This window comes from Molothrus aeneus, chromosome 6 (assembly GCF_037042795.1).
Source record: "Molothrus aeneus isolate 106 chromosome 6, BPBGC_Maene_1.0, whole genome shotgun sequence".
Classification (NCBI taxonomy): Eukaryota; Metazoa; Chordata; class Aves; order Passeriformes; family Icteridae; genus Molothrus; species Molothrus aeneus.
In genome coordinates, this window is record NC_089651.1 from 50,815,829 (window position 1) to 50,833,138 (window position 17,310).

At 41.5% G+C, this 17,310-nt stretch overlaps 1 protein-coding gene across 6 annotated transcripts in view; it reads left to right on the forward strand.

Annotated features, from left to right (window-relative positions):
- The window catches only part of EML1 (EMAP like 1), a 121,852-nt gene that overhangs the window by 37,159 nt on the left and 67,383 nt on the right, over window positions 1-17,310 (forward strand). For 2 of the 6 annotated variants that reach the window (XM_066551512.1, XM_066551505.1), the window contains exon 1: window positions 4,961-5,175. The exons of 1 other annotated variant lie outside the window; for it this stretch is intronic. In XM_066551512.1, coding sequence (XP_066407609.1) covers window positions 5,109-5,175 — 67 coding nt within the window. In that variant the 5' untranslated portion in view covers window positions 4,961-5,108. Of the gene's footprint in view, window positions 1-4,960; window positions 5,176-17,310 lie in introns of those variants that run through there. 3 more of the 6 variants (XM_066551508.1, XM_066551509.1, XM_066551506.1) reach the window with 2 other exon arrangements.

Genomic DNA, 17,310 nt, shown 5'->3' on the forward strand with positions numbered 1-17,310 from the left:
TTCAGTGTTTACAGGCAGGATATTCTCAGTAGACTCATATTGCAGTTGGTGCAATAACTGGTAGTTATTTTGGCTTGATTCTGTCACAGACTTCCCAGCATGACCTTGGCTGTGTCATGTTTTTCTTCCCATTTTCCAAACAAGCAAATAAAGCCAACATTTATTTCAAAAAGGTGGTGCAAATCTGAAAGCATCAGTGTTTGCTGAGCACCGTCCCCTCTTTGAATAGGAAGAGTCATAGATGTGGAAAGCATTATTCTTTTCATCTTCAAAGTATTCTCTTTGTATTTACAAATTAACCAATCTGCAAAACAGTGTTTTTTTTCAGGACAATATGATTATGACTATTCATTTTAACTATAGGGAAACTTCCATAGTTCCAATACATGTAGTTCAAAAGAACATGATATATGCAGAAATATTGCAACATATTTTCATTTGGATTATTAAACCTGCATAGCTTTGATGGTTTCATCCCACATTTGCTATACTGTATTTTTAATGCACTCAGACTGTGCTGGTATAATGGTGATCCTCCTCTTATACCCCATCTTTCCCACATGCATGAAGTCTGCTTTGTAGTGACATTCATGAAGCTCCCTGCTGTGGCTGAAACACTGGAGTCCTGCTATTTAGAATGAATGATTATTCCAGTGGTTGAAGTGTTCTCACAAAGGAGACTGGGCAGCAAGGCACTTCTTCCTTTCCTACCACACTGGGAGAGGAAATCCTTATTTGAGCCTATGATGAGATCCTGATAGCCAGTACCTGCAGATAGTTTTAGCAGTGAGAAAAAGCCACTTCTGCAAAATAAAGACAATATATTCACTGCATGAAATTCTCTTAAAAAACCCAAACATTCATGCTGCTTTCTGAATAGAAAGGGAAAACAAATAAACAGGGTTTGGTTTTTTTAAAAAATCAGTATAAATCAGGATTTCATCAGATTTCAGGAAGCTAAATCCAAAACTTAACCCCAGAGCTTCTCTCTGCTACGTGCTGGTCTCACCCTGCTAGTTCCTATACCATGCATTGGCTCCTCCTTCTCCAGGGCTCCTGCTGTGTGCAGCTTGCTCCTGCTGCTGCTGCTGCTGCTGCTGCTGCTGCTGGGCATTGTGCTGCTCAGCCCTGGCCCCCAGCTTCTGTCAAAGCTCTGTGTGTCCAATGCTGAGGCAGGGCACTGTGTCTGTGCTATGATGCCAGCTTTCAGACCATCTAACTCTCAGTGCTGGGGATGAACAGCTGGAAAACATGCCCATTTCTTCTGTTTTGAATGAGATGATTCAGGGAGAAGCACACACATGGTACCTTGTGTTTTGGATTGCAGTCTGGGCCCAGGCACCAAGTGTTGCAGTGCTTCAGCTTTTTAATAGATGAAACTTCTGACTCACAGAGGAAAAGCAAACCTTGAACAAGCATTCCATTTGAATTTTTCCAATTGAAAAGCTTCCAGGCTCAAACAGAGACCAACTGCTGCATTAGGTGACTATGAATGGTGAAATGGACTTTTACATGTTAAATGGAAACACAGTGAGCTACAGAAATGAGCTTAGCTCCCTTTGATCATGCTGCAGTAAACGTGACCTATCAAATGATTGCTAAAGAGCTTGAGGGGATCTTCAAAAGTTAGTCATGGTAAAATAGATGCTATAATTATATCCACTGATAAATTTTAGCAAAACCAGCACATTTGCTGATGGTGCTAGATGCTTTGCCTGATGAAGATTTCTCTAGTTACAATGTACACTCAGTGTGCACAGCTGCCATCCAAGCTTCCCTGATCTGTTCAGCAGACAGGCTTTGCACTGACCTGAAAGAAGAGCCCTCCAGTGTCTGTGGTGAACTGAGCCTTCACCTCCTGTAAACTCTGCACAGAAGGGCTCAGCAGCAGCTCTGCACAGCAGGCTTTGCCACTGACAGCCAAATCCCAGCGTCCTTCCCACAGCCAGTGCCATCATCTGTCCCCACACAAGCCTCCTGGAAGCAGTGGCATTCAGCACACACCCAGGGGGCAGCTATGAAGGCCAGGCTGTCCAGCTACCACCACATGGTGAAAGCAGCCTGATCCTGTTTTCAGGAAGAGATAAATGGAATATCAAAATTTTCAGGAGTTGGACTTCAGTAGATCCTAGTGAACCCCTCCCAACTCAGAATATTCTGTGATTCAGTGATATTTGACTACAGCATATTAACAGGAAGTGAAAGCAAGTCTTCTTTGTCCTAATATTGGAGTATATTAACTCTTGAAAATTCATTGAGGGATGGGTGAAAGCTCTTTTATTCTCACTTAGCTAATAGTTATTTGCATTACACTACTGAAGATGAACAAAAGTTAAATCATTAGGTGTAAAATACAGCTTTCTAAAATGTAACATCATGGAGTTTCTGACTGCCAGCAGTCAGTGTGCACGAGTGTACAGCAACAAATCCTTTCCCAATACACCAGCCTCACTGTACTGCTCAGGATGCCACATCCCCACCTTTATGGTTGCACACTTACCACAGAACTGCCTTTGAAATGTACAAATTAGGAAGGCCACAGTATACTGAAAAATGGACAACTAGAAGTTTTTTTGTTGTTTCACCATACCAGAAGAATTCCCAGAGACATCAGTGCATCCTTCCAATCTATTGTCCCATTGTTCCCACAGCCAGACAGAATTTCTTTTTCATTTCGTGCCTTGTGGTGCAGTTTAGTATAATGAGATTGTTACAGGTCTCAAAATCATTAAATTATGAAAGTGTTTCCTCTTCTAACCCTTGCTCTTATAGTATAATGGAATCATAACAGCATCTGGAGATTGGAGCTGAGACCATTTTCTGTCACATCTCTGAGCTGATTTGCAGCACGCTGAGCTGAAAGGCTTCACAGACACCATCACTGTTAATTTCAGTGGGAAATCTATTGCAAGGTTTTACATGTTGCATCTCTCTCTAAGAAGAGATTAGATTTGAGTTTCTAAGTGACTTTCAATTTCTACTCTCTGAAATGGAGCCGCATTGCCTCTTTCTGGCCTTTATCCTACTTTGACAAATCTCATAAAAGTTACTGGGCATTACCTTCTCTTATCTTTGTAGCAATCTCTCTGACAACACAGTTTTTACTACAAACATAATACTTTTAGATAGCATTGGTTAAATATTTTTGTTTTCCAAACCTTACACATCAGAGGGAGGTAGAGGTTAAAGTAACATTGACATCTTATGCCAAGCACACATCTTGTCTCAAGATGGTGGAAAATAAGCACATTAAAACATTTCTCAACCTCAAAAATAATATCCAAATGATGGCAATAATGTTTTAAAATGAAGGAAATTCTTAATCAGAATTTTTACTGAAAATGAACTTCAGTTTTCTTTTGTTGCAACTTGTCTACCAAAAATCCCATATGTCTTTCTGTGTGTGTACAGTGTTTTAGAATAATATAGCATCTTTGAAACATTTGATGGCTTATGAATGAAAAGGTCATGAGAAAACCTAAATACTCAGTATTAATTTTCAAGATTAGAATGAATCATGACATTTAAAACACTAAGGTTACCTATATGCTTTTGTATTTTTGAAGTAATTTTCTATTTTTTTTAAATCTCTGGTTTTGATTTTTTTGTTAAATATAACACCAAACTACCACAATTTTCTGTTATTTATAGCTCACAGCTATAAAATGCAGTTGGTTTTGTCTGATACAGTTTAAGCACATCAGGCTGGGTAAGTGCTTGTGCTGGAGATGACTTCAACTCTACCAGTATTGGCACTGGCAATTCAGGAGGGAGCACTTTTCACTCTGCTTTAACATGGAACTGATATCTCTGCCTAATTTTATAGCATACTTTTGTGTTAGCACTGCCATGGTTTAGTGGTTGGTGAAAAGACTCACATATACCAAACCCACGCCTGTAAGTGGATCCACATGATGGAACTGCCGTGCAAAAAGCTCCTGGAAGGACTGGGGACTGAAGGCATGATGTGTTAAGTGCTTTGGCATTTTTCAAGCTGAAAGGTGCTATACATGTGCAATGAACTATTTCTCTTGTGTCTCTTGAGGAGCTTGGACGAAAAATGTCTTTCAGTCTCTGGACAATTCAACATTCTTGGCACAGAAACTGAAGCCCAAAATGCATCAAATAATTTTACAATATTACTAGCCACCAGTTTTGGACCACCACTTCACCTCAACACAAACGGACATTATGAATATACCTAGACAAAAATATTTTTAATAGTGAAAGCTATTTTAGTATCCTGTATTGGGAAAGGGTATCACTCTTCGAACTACATAGTTTAAACTGTGGCATAAGGAATTACAGTGTGTATAATTCTTTTTGGTTTTGTAAGAGAGTATCAACTACAATGTTATCGTGACAGCTCCATCCTGTAGCCAGGAGAATCGCCGCTGACATCAGCGGAGGGCATAAGGTGCAAATACAGGCAGGCTGTTGCTTCAGAGGAAGAAACGAGAGGAGGGCTTAGGCAGCCGAGTGCAGAGGCAGCAGGGAGGGATGCTGAGGCTGTGTCCGCGGGGCTGCCCGGCTGCACTGCAAAACCCCTGCCCCGCATTCCGCCCTGACCGAGCCCATCCACGGTGGTACTTCGGGTTAATCCCCGGGTTATGGGCGGGCATCTCCCGCCGCAGGGTCGGGCAGCGTCTCTGCTCCGCCCCGGCCCGATCGGGACACCCGGTCTCGCCGGGCCTCGCGTCCGGCCCCGGGCAAGGCAGAGGGACTCGGCAGCTCGTCCTTCTCTCAGCCGCGGCCCGGAGCCGGCGGCTCCGCCGAGGAGAGACGGCCGAGCCGGCCGAGAGACGCGGCTCCGCTCTCGCCCCGCCGCCCCGGGGTCCCCCCGCCTCCCGGGCCGCGCCGTGCCGGCGGCCGCCCCGCCCCGGCCCGCCCCGGCCCGCCCCGTGGCTCTCCCCCCGCGCTCGGCGGCGAGCGGAGCGGAGCGGCCGCCGCCCCAGCCGCGGCAGAGTGAATGGGTTGCCATGGCAACTGAGTGAGGCAGGCAGCGAGGCCGCCGCGGCCCCAGCCGCCTCCGCTCCGCAGCGTGTGGGCGAGCAGGCAGCGGGCGGCCGCCGGGACAGCCGAGGGGACGCCGGGAGCGCAGCGGCAGGATGGAGGACGGCTTCTCCAGCTACAGCAGCCTCTACGACACCTCCTCGCTGCTCCAGTTCTGCAACGGTAAGGGCGGGGGCCGGCCCCGGCGAGCGGCGGGGTCCCGGCGCTCCGGCGGGGCGGAGGCGGAGGCCGGCGCGGGGAAGGCAGCGCCGGGAGCGGGCCTGGTCCGGGGCTGCCGGCGGCGTCTCCGCCGCCCAGGGCCGCCCGGCTCCGCGGCGCAGCTCGGGGAGAGGAGGAGGAGGAGGGAGGAAACTTCACCCCCTTCAGCCTCCCCCGTTATTCGGCGGGAAACCTGCCAGCCCTCGGGGCGCCTCTGCGAGCAACTTCTGCACCTCCTTCATGGGAATACGCGGAGATACGTGTGCGTGTGTGGACGGTAGAGATGTCTGTGTGCATCTTCCCCAAAGGCAGATCCGGCAGCTCAAGCGATCGCCCACCGCTGCGTGTCTCCGTTGCGCGTATGCCAACATACACACATATACATATAAATATATATATGTACATATATACAAATAAACATATATCTATGTGTATAAGACTTGTATTTACATGCATGTGTAGGGCCGAGCTGCCCGTGACCCCGGGGGCGCAGTGGGACGCAGGTGTCCTTCAGCCCCCGCTCCCGGAGCCCACCCGGCGCCGCTCTCACCGGCGAAGGGAAGGGCGGTGTGGAGGTGCGAGGTGCCTGTGTGGAGTTACCGGAGTTGGCCTGCACTTACTGATTTTTCTTTCTGCTGTTTTTTAAGGTAGGGGTTATTGGAGTGGTGGCGTCACCTGGGTGGCAGCATGACAGGGGAGCTGCCAGGCTGCAGTGATGGGTCATAAAATAGCAAGGAGATGAGGAACTGCAAGTGTCCTCACAGGCAGTATTGGAGATTGGCCTGCATAGTACTTGGGATTATTCAAGTAGCTGATATTTTCCTTGAGGGAAATAAATCAGCTATTCTAAATATTACAGAGAGTTCTTCATGGTAAACTGTAATCTCAAAATACCTTACTTTGGTACGAGTTACTGCTTTCTAGCAGCAAAATTGTGAGCATTCATAATCTCATATTTCATATTTGTGGATCTCTTATTGCTCTACATTTCAGTACTGGTCTCTGCTTTCTACTGCTGTCTGAACAGCTGGAGTCAGGTTCATACAAAATTGCTTCATGACAGCAACTGCATCAGACATAGCTGCCTCTTTCCTTGGAAGCTGTGAAGATGACAAATTTCACATTATTTTCTTTGTGGTGTGGTGCAATAAAGGGACAGATTTGCAGAAAACTCTGATATGTGTGGACCTGGAGATTGTGGGAGCAGTTTTTTTAGGGCAGCAGGAGTTGTGTGTGTGGGCATTGTGCAGTGACACCCTATTTTTGGAGCTCCTCAGGAGAGAAAACTATGACTATGTATGGGGGTTGTACACTAATAGCAGATGCCTGTTTTGCCTAAACTTAATAAATATTTCATTGTAAGTGTTTTTAATGAGGAAGCATACAGCAATGTATTTCAAAGTTTATACTCTAATCCATTTATAAGCAAGCTATCTTCCTACCAAAATCCCTGGGCTTTGCTTTTACAGTGGTCATGATAGTAGCCTGCATGTGGGAGCAGAAGAAGAGTTGCATCACTTTCTAAATAGTTTGAAAAATAGAGTAGCTTATTCCTGTGGACTGTCCCTCATGTTGATTTGGTAACTCTGAGCACCTATTATACTTGATGGAAATAAACCATATGTATTTATACTGTACATAGTTTTTAAAATCTTAGCAAATTCATTATTATTATATTTTGGAATTTGTTTCTAGAACAAATCACTTGCTTAGCTTTGTCTCATTGTAGATAGCGACCTCAAGGGCTGTTGTAAGTTTGTATTATTCTCTGCTTATAAAAGAAAGTGGTTGAGTTCAGAAGCCCTTCATTTTGCAAGTTACCCTTAGTGAGACTATATTAAATGAGATGAGAAATAAAAGATAATCAAGCCTTTGAATACAGCCTTGAGGTAATCAGGTGTTTCACACATGACCCATGAGGAAGAAAATACAAATAGAAGATGCCAGTGAGGGTTTTGAGGTTGAAAAGTGGTAAATAAAATTGCATTACAGGAAAGTAGAAAGCTCTTGCATGTATAATGGGCAGTATGAAAAATGATGTGAAGTTGGGAGTGGGGCAGACATACAGAAGAAACCAAACAAAGCAAGTGAGTGGTAGAGATAGAAAGACAATATGATTTTAGTATATGGTAAAGTGACATACAGAATGGCTGATAAGCACTCAAAGTGGTCACTGTTGTATGCTGTAAAGGTTCCTGTTCTGAATAGGATTAATTTTAGTTGTACAAGAAAAGACATGATGGAATTTTCTGGTGCTCTCAAACAGAATAAAAGATAAAGAGATTGCCCGTATGTATTGTTTCAAAAGATGAGGATGTAAAGGCTGTGCTCCTGAAAAAATATCAGTGGGTCACCTCTAGGGTAGTAAGCAAGGTCTGTCCTGGGCCAAGGATGGCTGCAGCTTCTCCCACTTGTCAGTACATTCTCCTTGTTTGGAGTGGGTGGGAGCCCAAGAGGGGACAGGGAGGGAGGGAGCAGTAATGGGCAGGAGGCTGTGATGGGGATGAGGGAGCAGGACCTTGACTGGTGGAAGGCCTGGTCAGGGAGAAAAAAGTTAATACAAGAGCAGACTTGCCCCAGAGTTGCTCCTGTCTTTCTAGAAAGGGCACTGGGTTCAGGAGAAGAATTTGGGTCTTCACTCATATGCAGATTTAGTTTGCATGATTATTTAGTAATGTGTTTTTACGGCTTGTGATGTGTAAAAAAGAAGGTAAATGGAGAAAGAAGGGAGAGAAGAAAGAGGGTGAAGCAAATATGTTAGTTTTGAGCTGCATGTCTAAAATCTAGGGCAAATATTTAGCACAGCTAGTTCAAAGACTCCTACTTTCTTCAAACTCCTTTTTACAGAATAGTAAAGCTACAGTTGGCATTGGAGAAACATTGTGTTAATGAACACAAGTGTCAGTCTGAGATAACATCAAAGCAAGAAATACAAACTTCCAGTGTGATTTTAGGCAATTTATTTCATTATTGATGCCTTAGTTTCCTTAGTTGTAAACTAAGCAGAAAGTACATGCCTGTTCTGGAGGAGTTTATCATATTTATTGATTAGTTTGGTATCTCCCTCTTCAGTTTCAGAGGACAGTCTTCAGATGCACAGAATGTTTTGTTAGTTGCTCTGCCTGTTCTGTTTATTTTTAAGAAAGACACTAAAATAACTCCTCTTAAAGCTCAAGGACAGTTCTCAACTTACTTGTCACTTTCCAGGTAATGAAGGACTCTGTTGGTTTATTTTGCATGTTGTAAAATAAAGCTTAGATAATATTAAGTGTGCCTGGTTATAGATACCTTTCTTGGTATAGAAGTTACTTTTAGGTAGAAAGCCAGTATGTTTATCTACAGTCAATCAGGTTGTTAGTCATGTGTTATTTAAGCTGAAGGTAAAAGTGGAAGGATACTGATAAGGCAAGATAGTGTTGAGGTTTTTAGCATCTGCTTAAAAACTGGTGGAGAGAACCATGGTGGACATGAAACACTGCCAAACAAGACACATACTGGAATTAGAGACAGTGCTCATCTCACCCCCAGCTGCTTTACTAAGCTGCAGCTGTGATCAGTACTGATTACAGACAGGTTGGGAAGACACGAAGGGTGTGGGCAGAGTTTTGTGGGTGCTCTGACCACAAATCCCTATCTATCTATTCTCCATCTATTTACACAGCCTTCAGCACAGTAATTGCTCTGGGCAGGATTATTAGGTATTTGAAATGTAAAGGGTGAAATCTGAGATTCCTGCAAAATGCCTCGGTAGACTTAAAGATGGAAGTGAAAATTTATCCATGATTTCTTTGGAACTTGTAGCATCTTTTAAATGTCCTTCATGTAGCTACTGGGAAAATCATAGCTGTCAAATGGCCATTCCTGCAACTACAATTACCTTGTTTGACAGAAGCTTCAACTTCAGAGTATCTGGGTAAAGCAGTAAAAAAAAGTGTGAAACATTATTTCTAAATGAAATTTATATATTTGGCAAGGGACTCCATAATATTAATTACAGTTCTGTTTAACAGATTACATGAAGTTTAATTGTTAGTAAAAAATTTAGAGAAAAATTTAAGTTGATACAAACTATGCTGTAATTTATCTTTTTAAAAGAGCAGAATAATCACAGAATATGTAGAGCTGGAAGGGCCTCACAAGGATCACTGATCATCCAACTCTTAGTCCTGCACAGGACCATCCCCAAGAGCCACACCATGTGCCAAGAGCATTGTCCAGGCACTTCTTGAACTTTGTCAGGCTCCTGGGGAGCCTGTTCCAGTGCCCAGCCACCCTCTGGGTGAAGAACCTTTCCCTGATATCCAACCAAACTTCCCTTGACACAACTCCAGGCTCTGCCCTCTGGTTCTGACGCTGCTCACTGCAGTGGCTGCCTGTCCTCTTGCCCTCATGAGGAAGTTGTAGACTGTGATGAGGTCTCAGTCTCCTGTTCTCCAGGCTGAATAGACCAATAATAAAAAACTTCTTAAAAATTAATGGCTCCTTTTGGCTCCCTCCCCCCAAAATCACATTAAGATTTTTGACAGGTAGTAGCTTTGATAACTGTCAGTCACACTTAAGTCACGAAAAGTAAATTGTGTGACTCAGTTCTTTCCAGTCTATTTATGGTTTGAATCTTCTGTTTCTGAAGATTTCTTGAATCTCCTCCATTCCTGAAAACAAATTGAACATGTGTACCTCTTCCCTCTGACTCCTGTATCTGCAAGTGGAGCAGTGCCTGTCAGCGAGGAAGTGAGTACCACAAACAGGAAATCTGTATGGACAGTATTATTCTGGTGGTTGTCTCTTTTTTCCCATTCGACTCTCACACTTCCTCTCCTTAACCTTCCTAAATGCAGCCACATCTTCCTACAGCTGGACCAAAGTCACACAATATGGAATGGGTTAGGGAAGGAACAATGGTAAGTTGAGCCTTGTAGCTTTCAGGGCACCAGTTCAAATCTGTCAAGGGCTGGAAGAGACTGGAATTTGTTTTACTGTGATCACTTCCTAGCAATAAGGCAAAACAAAATTGGATTTAATTCAGTGTTCACTGGGCAGATTCACGCACTCTGTGTAGGAAAAGGTGTTGCAAGCATGTTCAAAAAGATGTTGCAAATATGTTAATAGCATTACTCATGTTGTTTTTCTCAGAAGTTCAAAAACAACACAGTCAGAGAAACAAATCAGGCTTTCCCATGTTTCATCTCTAGACCTCTTCTCTCCAGAACAGCAGCATGTTTTGAACTCAGGAATGGAGGCCATGCTCCACTTGAAGTGTCTACCAGTTTTGTAGGACAGAAGATTTTATTACCTTAGACAGCATTGCTTAGACAGCATTTTCTTAATTTTTCTTTCAGTGAGATTTGTTCTGGCTCTTGCAGTCAAGCTCTTAAAGGAAATGCTGAATTGGACTCTACATTAAGTGTCAGTTTTATGCATTTTGGGCTATACGGAGTGGAATTGGTTCTAGAATAATTTTCTTCGCTACTGGAGTAAAGGGGAGGGAGAGGTGGCATACAGAAACACTTTTTTTGTTGGTATGTGCAGTAATTGAATGCAGAATAAATCAGTATGCTATGAATTAAAAATAACTTGCTGCAATGGACACTTGCACAATATATATTGTTAGCCTATTAGAGCTCAAAATATTATTGCTAATAAGACACTATATAAGTAAACTGAATTTGTTGCCCTTTAATTAGCTATTTATTTCCAAAACATGAATTATTAATACTTGTGCTAGTCATGAGTGGTGTTAATTATAGTTACTGGAATTTAATTTTTTTTCCTTTTTTTCTTTTTTTAACTAAGCTTCTAAAAACAAATGAAAATGTAGACCAGTCATGAGAGAATCCTCTAGTGATAGTTAAACCTCAACAGAGAATCTGTGTCAGTGTTAGCAATATGGAGAGAAACTACAAGTATCAAGTATTTTATCATGAATAAAACAACATACAGAATTGCAAATTAAAGCATTGGGCTCTCAGCAGAAAAACATGCTTTATCTGATCTTCAAGGAGTTTTTAAAAAATTTAATAGTACTTTACGGAGCTGGTAAAATATATGTTTTAAGTTCTAATTAAAAGTAGCAAATTTGAAATTCCTTTATTGAACCTTAAAACACATGCAAATAATTCAAATAAGATTAATATTATATTAAAAGTGCATTATTAAAAAGTGAATATACGTGAGGAGACAGTAAGGGAGTGCACCAGTCAGTGACATACATTTTAATAGGTTTTATTCTGACTTCCCTCTTCTTTCTCCTTTCCTTAGGAATTTAAGATGAAAATTTTAAAGTTGGTGTGCAGTTCTTTTGTCAAGAGAAGTTTTGTGAAGCTGTAATAAAGAACCTGTCTTTTGATCTCTAAAATCTTGGGGATGATGAGAGAGAATAAGTAGGAAGGTTGTATGAAATGGTGTAATGAGTACATTTTATGTTGGGTGCTTGCTCTTTGCAAATGACACTAATTGGGCAACCATAAGGACTTGTGAAAGCTTAAAGGGAGTGCAAAAGGAGCTGTGGATGATGCTCTTCTTCCATGAATCACAATTTAAAATGTTCGCCCATTACATAATTAAAATGTGGAAGTAGCTCCCTGAGGTTTTTTAGGGAGATGGGGTGGGGATAATGATATGTTAACATGATTTCACTAAATTAATCCTTTAGAAAGTAATTAAGTGAGATTGTCCACACTCCATTACTTCCAAAGGGTAAAATCTGACATGGTCCATCATATTCTCATCTTGCTTTGAAATGACTGATTGTTGAATAAATATATTATATTCATTTGAAAACTAGCATTGGAGACCTCTAGCACTGTTTTTAGGTATTGTGGAATGTAGAAACTAATCGCCTTTTTGGATTTAAAATCTGAAATAAACACTTCATTGTGATAAAAGTGGTTTGCATTCTTAACAGTATAGGCCCAGTATTTGATTGGAAACTTACATCAAGATTCCTGCAAACAGGAATGAAGAAATGTTTTCTGGATTTAAGTATGACTTCTATAATCTGTTGCAGGCCAATATGTGAAGCATTGCTACTGGCTTTTAGTCATCTGAGAATAGAGTGTGAACAGGAGCCTAAGCTAAGCTTTGAAAAGTGAGGTTCCTAAGATGCAGAATAGATGAACACATTTTGATATGTAAATAGAGAAACAATCTTTGTTTCAAGCTAGTAAAGGCAAATATTTTCAAATTAAACTTTGTCATGAACCTTGTGTTTTATGAAAATTACATCTTTCTGTTTCTTACAACTGTGTTGAAAAACAGCAGACTGAAACAGCCTTTGACATTTCCCAGTGCATCTCTTGTACACTCAAGTGAGGCTAACTGGGCACTGGTGTCTAGAATTTCCTTGAGGTTGTTAAAGATTTCTGTACCCTGAAGTCAGAAGCATTAGGAGCAGCTCTTACTTTATTTTTTTCCTTTGGTGAAAAAAAATCCCTGTGAAACCTGAGAAAGATCCTGACAGAGAGTATCATATTTATTTTATGCTTACCAAAATCAATTACTGTTTGTTGCTTCCTTTTCCCCTTCCCTATGCAGCATTTCACAAGCTGTTTTACCCAGACCTGTTGCTGCCTGGAAAGCATCCTTCCATCTCCCACGTGGAGATGCTGCTTTACAGAGCTTGCAGGATGTGGCAGGTGGGTCCCTGTGCTGGCCCTGGAGCAGGTACAGTGTGCGTTACCCACGTTGTCCCAGCGCTCAGTGCCCCATGAACAGCACGGTGCCCCAGGGTGGCTTCTTGGAGGTGACCGAGCTCTGTGGCTACATGGGTGGTCCAGCAAGGCTGGCTGGGCCACAGGGGGCAACGAGGTCTTTATCTAAACTGATAAAAACCTTACAGGCATTAGCATATTCTGAGGCTCAGGCCAGTCTTTATTCAAGCCAGTGTCTGCATTCCTGCCTTTTTGCTTTACAGCTTCCAAATGCAAGCCAAACTTATGGGGCAATGGCAGACAGGACTATGCTTAAATGATCTGAAAAATCAAGCCATCGTTTTTAGGTTACTAACTGTGAACCTAAACATTGAATTTTGAATTAATTAAATTTTAAAATTGAATTTAATGAGTTTCTATCCATGTATTATATGAGGCAGTGTAATAAACCTCAGTGTAACACAGTAAATAATTACTGATGTGATGATGGGGTAAGAAGCAAAATCCAGACAACATGCAGGTGATAGAAATTTAATTGTGGACTTCAGTAGGACTGAACTTTGAAACTCTGGAAATGATCATGGCAAAGTCCAGTTGAATCTAAAAAAATGAGTAGTCTTAGAAATTTTGGTTCTCGTAGTAAAATATGTATCTATTGTAATTTAGTGAACTCTGTAAATGCCATGCAGGGAAGGAGGTGTGAGGGTAGGTTCTTGCTTTTTCTCCCTTTCATGCTAGATAGTGTGAGAAGTCCTTGTGGTAGCTGTATTTCAGTTTGGAAATAAGTGATCTCCCTTGTGTTCAGAGGTTTTAATGAACTAATGAGGGGTCCTTTGGAACTAAACATTTTACACGATTTTTAAGTTAAGCATTTCTATGTTTTGCAAGGCTCGAGGTCTTTCTCTACTGAGAAGTGAGAAAAGATCCATTTATAAACTTGGGGGGGTGGTGTGTGGTCCAGCAGACCCCTGGTGCAGGGGCATACAGATAAGCCTTTTCTTGACTGGTGTACTGCAGGCTCTTGCAGCTGAAGGGCTGCATTCTTAAAAGAGCAATAAGGTGCACTGGCTCCGTGATGCTGCACTTCAGCACCTGCTATGTCTACCTTAGCAGGAACTGTGGGACAAGAGAAAGAAATCTGTAAAGCAAAACAGTTTGTGGTGAGGGCTGGGGTATCCAGTGTCTCTGCATTCACTGTGGGCTAGCTCTAACCTAATGCCATGTACCAAACACACCTCAGCACTGGAGCTGTGTTGCTGGAGTGCTCTCCCAAGACTTGACCTCTCTATGAGCCAAAGAGGGGCGATGGGTGACAAACACTGAATAATCATCTTTGGGAACAAACTGAAATATGTATAGGGAGCTGTGGCAGCTAGAGCTGGGGCAGTTGAATTGTCATAGTCTTTTAGAGATGTTTTCTCCCACTCTCTAGTCTTTAACCATTGTTCATTCTGATTTGGGAAATAACATGGTCAGTACACCAACATAGAAGTTGCTTCCTTGATGTTCTGTCCTGGTTTTCTTGAGAAGAGATTTTTAATATTGTGAACAAGGGACAACAGGACTTGTGTTGGTCTTGAGCACTTCCTTAGGTCTGAAGATTTTTTTAAATGGTTTCTCTGTCAGAAAGATCACTATGAGTGTTGATCATGTTCAGAACAAAAAATTGAAAACTCTGGACTTCTTTATTTTGAGCAAGTTTTAATGGATCAGACAGAGCTAAAATTAAGGCTTTGCATTTACAATTGTTCTGCTTTACTGAAAAATCTAAGCCCAGTCATTTTTAAGGCAGAAAGAGGGGAAGGAATATGGGTGTATCAGTCTACCTGTCCTTTTTATTATTTAATAGCTTGGTGTTTCCATCTCTGGTTTTAAAGCTGAATAAACAGGATGCAAATCATAAGGGTTTTGGTTATGGGGTTCCCTCCCCAGATTGTGGCTGATTATTGTGTGATGGCTTTTGCTTAGTTAGTTTTTGCTGTATTGGATGACCTGTTGTTTGAAAGACTTAGGATAAGCATGTTATCTGTGCAAACCTGAAAAAATATGGTTCTGACTATCACACCAGTAGTATTTCAGAACAAATTTATAGCTGAATTACATCGTTAGTTATTTGGATGGTATTTCAGCTTTCTTTTATGATCTGGAGGCTTTGTTTTGGTTTTAGGAAAGAGTTAAAAAACTGAGTTGTGGGATTAAATGTTCAGCTATGGAATTGAAAAATGGTTGCTGTTGTATTAAGTGAATGCTTTGTAACTAAAATTCATGGAAGTTGGAAAACACATTTGTTGGTGTGGTCTCACGAGAGCAATATATTTGTATCTACTCACTCGTTTTTTATGGAGCAGAGGGTTTTAGGCATTAGGGTGAAACTTTACAGCAGTGTGGTTTATTCCAGCATTGCCTCATGTGTAAATTATTTGAGAGATTCTGTTCTGTAGCTGTCAGTTCTGGGTAAGATACTGTTGCTTGTATTTTAGCTTCTTCTGTGAGCACATACCCCTGAGTGATTGACCTGTTTATTTCTAAATTTTGTTTAGATAGGGGGAGTCTATAGCAGGGCAACCTACCACTTCCCACGCTCCCACAGGGACAAGATGAATCAAAAGAACTCTTTCTCCTTTCATCTGCCCTTTTAAAATAAAATGTACCTTGTTTCTGATGCATAGGGATGAAATACAATCATTTTTCTAACTTTGAAGATGAGTAATACTATGTGATAATGTTTCAACTGGTTCAATGAAATGAAAGGATACAAAGTAACATAGATGGGGAGACAAAGGGATGTTAAAGATGACAGGCTCAGTCCTTCAGATGTTATGTGATAAGAGGGTGTATAGTGTTCCTTAGGAGTAAAGGTTAATAAACCAGAGAGCTGTGGGAGCTGGAAGATAGCACTGTAAAATTCAGAAGACAGAGGTTAAGTGGATTCTGATCTTGAGGGCAAACCTGTTGTCCCTGCCCCACTGCCCATTTCCATTTTCACCTGGGGCTGATAAACCACACCACAGTGTGCAGCTGCTGAAGGAAGGTCTCATTTCCCCTTCCCTCACTTGCTGTCTGTGGTTTTACCTACTTGATGGACTAAATTGTCAGGAGTTAGTTTAACATGCTAACCTAACAGAAAAAAAATTTAAACCAGGCAGTATCTGTGTGTGGTATTTTGGTTTTGTTTTTCCTGGGTTAGTTTTCTGCCAAGTTGGAGAATTAAATCAGTTTCCAGAGGCAGCAAAAGATAAATTGTAGGAGAGAGGGTGCTGCAGGCAGGCTGGGGGCTTCTAGAATGGCCATTGTGTCTTGTGGAACTGGACCCTTGCTTTTGTCATTGCAGCTGCTTGTGGCACCATGTGTTGCACAGCATCAATAAATTAACCCAAGTTAGAAGTGTTGCCCATCTGTTATGTATTGTAGCAGGTAGAAGTGATCCCCTTCTTTCTGTCTTGTGCCAGGCATAGTGGTGGTAGGCAAACTTTTAAAACAGTGCATATGGCAGTACAAGGGAGAGACATGCAGCTGCTGAGGACCAATAAAGAGGGAAACTACTTTTTGACTGCTGGAAATATGATTGAAAATTGAATTAAGGTACATAGAAGTAGAAAATTACCTATGCATCATAAATTTAATTTCCATCCACCTAACCCATTCTAAGCAGAGTGAATGAACATAAATTTTTTACCATTAAGATTCCTCTCTTTCTTTGGTGAATGTTTTGGTTTTGTCATTGCTTTTCATGTGTGTCTGTGTGAGTTTTGTTGGTTTTTTTCCCTCCCTGGAAACGACAGACCTCAATTTTTTTTGTAATCCTTTTAATGTGCTCTTCAGAATATGACATCACATTCAATTAAAAAAAGAATCATAGTTAGCCCCAGGCACACAGGTGTACTCAATATTTTTTTAACTGAAATTTTAATTAGTAATTGAATATCACCTACCTTTTTTCTTGCACTTTGGAAACTTTTAGCTTTGTATTTCTTAGAATTTTCCTTCATAGTTTTGAGATAGAAGTGAAATTTTTATCAAAAGAACAATAATCTCTTCTTTCTTACATTACTTTACTTGGGAACATACTTGTTTCAGGGGTGTGCTCATCAGATTATTCCATAACTTTTCAGGAAAAGACATAACCTAAAACCAGAATTAATCAGTAACAAACATCATCAGTGTGATGCTGCTGCTGTGTTCTCAGAACCAAATCTGGGCATTCTTTTGATTACAGGAGAATCATTGCAAAGAGAAGAGGAAGGTCCACAAGATCTCTGTGCATTGAGGAATTTAAACACAAATACTCTTGCAGGAGCTAGTAATCATCTTTGGCAGTCCCATATAGGAAGGCCTGGATTAAAAATTTTGTGCTTGAGAGAGAGTTTACTCTTTTGTTTGTTTACTCTTTGTTGTTTCCAAGAAGATTAAATGGGCCTAAAGCAGCTCCAGTGATTCCTGCAAGGCTATG